Source organism: Lactuca serriola, chromosome 2 (genome assembly GCF_051521515.1).
Source record: "Lactuca serriola cultivar US96UC23 chromosome 2, Lser_US96UC23_V15, whole genome shotgun sequence".
Lineage (NCBI taxonomy): Eukaryota > Viridiplantae > Streptophyta > Magnoliopsida > Asterales > Asteraceae > Lactuca > Lactuca serriola.
The window spans coordinates 164,695,729-164,701,370 of record NC_136409.1 but is presented as its reverse complement, the minus strand read 5'-3'; the positions used below and the strand labels follow the sequence as shown (position 1 = coordinate 164,701,370).

The 5,642-nt window shown below is 35.9% G+C and overlaps 1 protein-coding gene across 1 annotated transcript; it reads right to left on the bottom strand.

Moving 5' to 3' along the window:
• Positions 1 to 1,544: 1,544 nt before the first annotated feature.
• On the bottom strand, positions 1,545 to 4,537 carry LOC145087267 (uncharacterized). The gene is made up of 5 exons (XM_079025193.1): positions 4,249 to 4,537; positions 3,300 to 3,797; positions 3,083 to 3,214; positions 2,374 to 3,005; positions 1,545 to 2,292 (listed from the first exon to the last, which is right to left on the bottom strand). Exons 1-5 carry the CDS (start codon positions 4,376 to 4,378, stop codon positions 1,588 to 1,590), a joined length of 2,097 nt encoding a protein of 698 aa, XP_078881319.1. The 5' UTR covers positions 4,379 to 4,537; the 3' UTR covers positions 1,545 to 1,587.
• Between the last annotated feature and the right edge of the window lie 1,105 nt (positions 4,538 to 5,642).

Here is a 5,642-nt window from a genome sequence, read left to right as displayed (position 1 = left end):
TTTTCCTAACATCTATAGCGGTTATATTCTTTATTTTTCTCACATTTGCAGAAATAGTCAACTAAAGACTTATTCTCAACGAATAATCGTCTTGACCTGGCAAAAGAATCAGAATATCAAGTCAAATAACGTCCATAGGCTGATCTCGAAGGATCCCGGAAATATCGGACTTCTTGTTATTGGCATTAGACTATAAATAACACTTGTATTACACACACTAGACACACGATTAGCTCATCTACGATACTTGTACTTACATTTACACATTCATCTTTGTAATCAACATTTTTATTCAATAAAATCATCAAGACAGATGATCGTTATCACCTCTTAAGGTTTTGTACCGGAGATCCTAACAAGGATCAAGGGCTTTCCTTATAAACCATTTATGTCACTTTGATCGTCATCTTGTACTTACTTTACCCTGAACATCACAGTCTCGTATACAATTTGGTTGAGTTTCACTTGTAGAATTTTTTTTACCAAAACAACACTTAGCTCATGTACAACAATTGTAAGTGCATTCACACATTTATCTCTGTATTCAACATTTTATATCAATAAAATCATCAAGCCAGGTGATCATTATCACCACCCAAGATTTTATACCGGAGATCTTATTAAGGATCAAAGGCTTTCCTTGTAACTCATGTGTGTCACTCTGATTATCATTTCTTACTTGATTAAACACGAACATCACAACCTTTCATACAATTTGGTTAGATCTTACTTGGTTGATTTTTTGACCAAAACACCTAAGTGGTCGAAAAAAGCGTCGCTAAATTAGGGTGGCTTTTCTCTTTAGCAATACGTCGGGGTTAGATCTTACTTAGTTGATTTTTTGACCAAAACACCTAAGTGGTCAAAAAAAGCATTGCAAAATTAGGGTGGTTTCTCTCTTTAGCAATACATCGGGGGTTAGATCTTAGTTGATTTTTTTACCAAAACATCTAAGTGGTCGAAAAAAGCATTGCTAAATTAGGGTGGTTTCTCTTTAGCAATACGTCGGTTTCGGTTTCCCAACCGATATATTTCCATCGAAAATTTATTGAGAAAATTGCCGTTTTTCTAGCAAGTCGTGTATACACAATACAATAGTTCACCGACTTGTAAGATAACGGCAAAGATAATATATTGAATGTTAAGTGGAATAATATCGATCTATATTTTAATGCAAAAAATAAGCAAATATTTTGGCCATTGTTTTTCACGCATAATTCAGTGTTGCTTCTTTAACACACCTGCTATTATATGCTTCGGTTTTAAACAGGATTATTAATTATTAGGGAGTTTTGTAGATGAAAGATGCTGAAACCAGATACAATAATGTTTTATTTGAGTAACATGTCTAAGAATTTCCCATCAGTCAGATCTGGACATGGATTTGAGTGATCACGTAAAGCAACAGAAATATTGATTTCCTACTGTTACTGGCTTGGGGATTCTCTAATCGCTAATTTCACACCTGTTTGCATCATGAGTAACTTAAAATGTCACAATGTTATATATTGTTATATCTCATCTTATGGAATCAAACAAAACCATAATAACAATAATCGAATTATATTGCAACCACAACTCTTAAACTTACAACAATTTCAATATTTTCGAAGTGCATTTAGAAATGAAAGGTACTCTAAATGGAAACCACCACCGATTATTAGACATGGAGTCTTCATAGTAAAGAACCTGTTTCTTGGGCCGAAAGAGGTATCTAGAACCATACGTTGACCGAAATATATCTTTCCACAAAGGAAATTGCAACGTAGCAAATAAGAGAACTGGCATAGTAGCAAAAAAGGCAATAAGAATCGGTATCCACTTCAAATCCTTATGATATAAAACAAAGAAGCTCACACTAAAAGCAATCATCATGGTCGTTATGGAGAGAAAAAGCGTCGCTAAACCTATCATAAGCTTTTTGGGTAACGATTCCAAGAAATCACGTTCAGCATAACGAGATGTGAGGATAGATAAGAACATGAGGATTGAAGCTGAAGATGAGAACAAAGATACAGCATCTGACACTACGAAAGCTATAAAGGTTCCTTTTCGTTTAAAGTAAGGGATACCATTATCCTGATTGTATCCACCTGGCACTGTAAAAGCTGCGGCAAATACTATGGTGGCAATAAGGGCGGCAACCACCATACATTGGCTGGCTGTATCTTTCATCCAGTCCTCACCTTGTTTGACTAACTCTTTGTGTTCTCTGGTGAATAATTCGTGTGGTGTTAGACCTTCTTTGTTCCTTCGTTCCCGATAAGAAGGTGGAATCATGTTCTCTACTTCCTATAACATAAACACAGTAGATCAAGTAACAAGTATTTAAAAATTAACATCAGTTGAGTTGAGGAGGAAATATAATTGTACCTTAAACCACAATAGTTCACGTTGCATCTGTAAAGCAACTCCTGACACGTCCTCAAGTCGTTTTTTCTTTGCACTCTTCCCAACTAAATGCAACATATTATTGTCATTTTTATCTTTGAGAGGAGTTATGAGATCCTTCATTGAGCCTATCTCGTATAATAAGTTGTAGATACCCTCGTGACGATGTTTAACAGCAGTGTGAAATATACTTTGATTGTTATCATTTACTTTCCATATTAAATCAGGATACTTACGTATAAGCTCGATGATAAATCTTGTATTCCCCATTTCTGCAGCAACAAATATTATTCGAGCAGAGTACTTTTTAGTTGGATTTCCCCGAATTTGTACATTTGGACGAATTACAGGGGGAGAATCTTTAATTAAGTTTCGGATTTCAAATGGCATTTTGTCGATTCCATCAGAAATTCGTTTTAGTAGTTCAAAAGTTTGTTCTTCTTTGTCAGAAGGTGACTTGTCATCTGGCTTAACAGGAGGATCTGGGGGCCCTCTGATTATGGCATCAATTTCGTTCCTAGGTTTCTCAGAAATATTTTCCCAAATGAGTGTAAGTAATTCCAATGCTTTTGCTTTACTTTCCCTTTCTAGAACTTGCTTCTTTGGATTAATCACTGTAACAACATATAAGATATTAACAAGTGAGAAATGATGGCTGATGTAATCAAGGAGTAGAGATGCTTTGTTTTACCCCAATTGAAGGTTTTCTTAAAGATATTAGATTCTGTTTCAGCAAATATATCAGCCTTTTTAGCTAAAACTCCAAGCACACTTCCACTACTACGAAGGTCTGGATGCTCTTGCACTATCTTTAGTGCAATATCTAGAAAATTTTTGAGATTCTGTATGAGGAAAAATGCTATGAAAAAAAAAGGAACAAAATAAAAAATGAAAAGAAGAACACATACCAAACATATCAGTCTCAACACATTTCAGAAGAAGCCAACCACGGTTTTGAGGTGTCCAACAATCATCATGCAAATTCTGGGAATTATCATACAGAAACTTCACCACCTCATAATGTCCAAACAAGGCAGCCATGTATAATGGAGTCATTTGTTGACTACCAGTGATTGCAACCAAGGCTTTGTTCTTTTTCACCATAATCTTAACCATTTTAACATTTCCAGCTGCAGCTGCTAAACAGAGGGCAGTGTTGGAACTGTTGTTCTCAAGTTCCAGGTCTGTCTTTTCCATGTATTCTATCAGATTTTCCACGAAGTCTTCAACCTGTTTGGTGCTTTTTGCTGATGCTGCAACATGAAGTGCTGTTTCGCCATTTTCAGTGATACTATACCTTACCAACTCTAGCCTTTTATCAAGAATGGCTTTAGCAGCTTTCCAATCACCTTTAATTGATGCTTCATATAGAGGGATACCAGTGGTGATGTAATCTTTTCTAGGCCCTTTAAAGCAGTGTAATGCAATGTTAGCATACCATTCATCCAAGGACAATAGCAATATTCTTTAACTTTTCACCAATTTGGTTTTAACACATTATGGTTATCTCTACTAACATATTATAAATGAGAACTGAAAATCAATTCCATCTTAGTTAAAGTACGCTTTCTATGAAATAACAAGGGATCTTATCTGAAATTTCTAAAAAGGGAACAGTATTACCCTTCGATTGTTGATTTTAACCTTTTATTTATGCAAAGTTTCCTAATTTTCTCCGAGGAGACTAGTGGAAACAGAAACGGAAAAGGTATGTACAAACTCTTTTCTCAACCATCGGCAAGCCTGGAGCATTAGTTCATAGAATCATAGGAATCGCTTTATTTTCGATATGAAATTTGGTGTATAATAGCACTATATGTAACGAATTGAAGGAGTAAAGTGGGTAGCAGAAGTTACCATTAAGTAGATCTGGACACGGTTTTGTGTGAGTTTGTGAAGCAACATTAATTTTGATATCCTGCTGCTTATGCTGACTTAATGACTTCTCCTCGTCGATTGAGGCTAACTGTACACTTGGTTGAGCCATCTGCAAGGGATGATTAAAAGCCTAATTGCTTGACGCCATGACCAGAAAATCAGAGGATTTGGTGCAGCTGATAATGCCTCTGTGTCAGCAAGTGATTATTACTTAAGTGAATGAATTTGGGAAAAAAGACCTTGCGGAGATCATTTGAACATGTAACTATTCAAGCGTTGATTTATATACAGCGAATTTCTCTTTCTTTAGTCAACGTCAATCCTTTCCAATCTAAAACAACTGTTAATCGCAGAAATAATTAAAAAAAATATCATTATATTATTTATATATATACTCCACTTACATATATTAAAAAAAAATCACACATATACACTCACCCCACTCACTCTCCTATTGTTTAGTTTGACATTTAATTGTTTTCCGTGATATATTATTAAAAAATAATATTTTAAAATGTTAGATTTTTTTTTTAATCTTAACGTCCGTTTTCCGGGTAATGTTTTTTTTTTTCAAGTTTAATTTATTAAATATAAATTTTGAGGATTTTGGGTGGGCCACGACGTGGTGGTTGAGGCCCCGACGTGGCATCATCTAATTAAGATTTCATCGTCTTGAAGCGCTATAATGTGGCAATGCCGTTGACACGATGTGGCGGCTATTTTGGTGCAAAGCCTTAAGATTGCAGAGTCGTGAAGCGCTATAATGTGGCAAGGCCGTTGACACGATGTGGCGGCTATTTTGGTGCAAAGCCTTAGATCTTCAGGTTTGTGTCCTATTTAATGACACTAAGGTGTTGTTTGTTTTTTCGAAGAGAAAATGCATAAAATCTGCGGACCACCTCTACAATCCTCTGTAGCAAAAGAGGTGGAACAAATGGTTGCAGCATGTAATTAAAAGTATGTTTTTTAACGTCTACAGACTACTGCAGTAAGTTAAACTAAGGCGTGAAGAGGTTTGAATCAGTTGGTTTAGTGCTGCGCCACGCAGCACACGCGCAACAATTTTTAAGTCAGAAGTCTTCTGAAAAACAAAAAGTTGTGAAGGGCCAAGTACTGCCCTTGTGCTGCGCGGCGCAACAATAAGTGGTCTGAAGTGGTTTTAAAAAAAAAAACAAACAGCACCTAACTCCTAGGGTTGCTTTATTTGACAACTTCCACCCTCTAAGACCTTACCACATCCAAACCATAGCCTTCATATGTGTGTTTTGAGTGTGTGAAACCACTTTTATGAAGGTTGAAGGAAGAAAAGGTTCATTTTGGTGCTTGTGTGTTTGGTTCCAACTTAGATCTTGCATCTTCATCACATTTCTGGT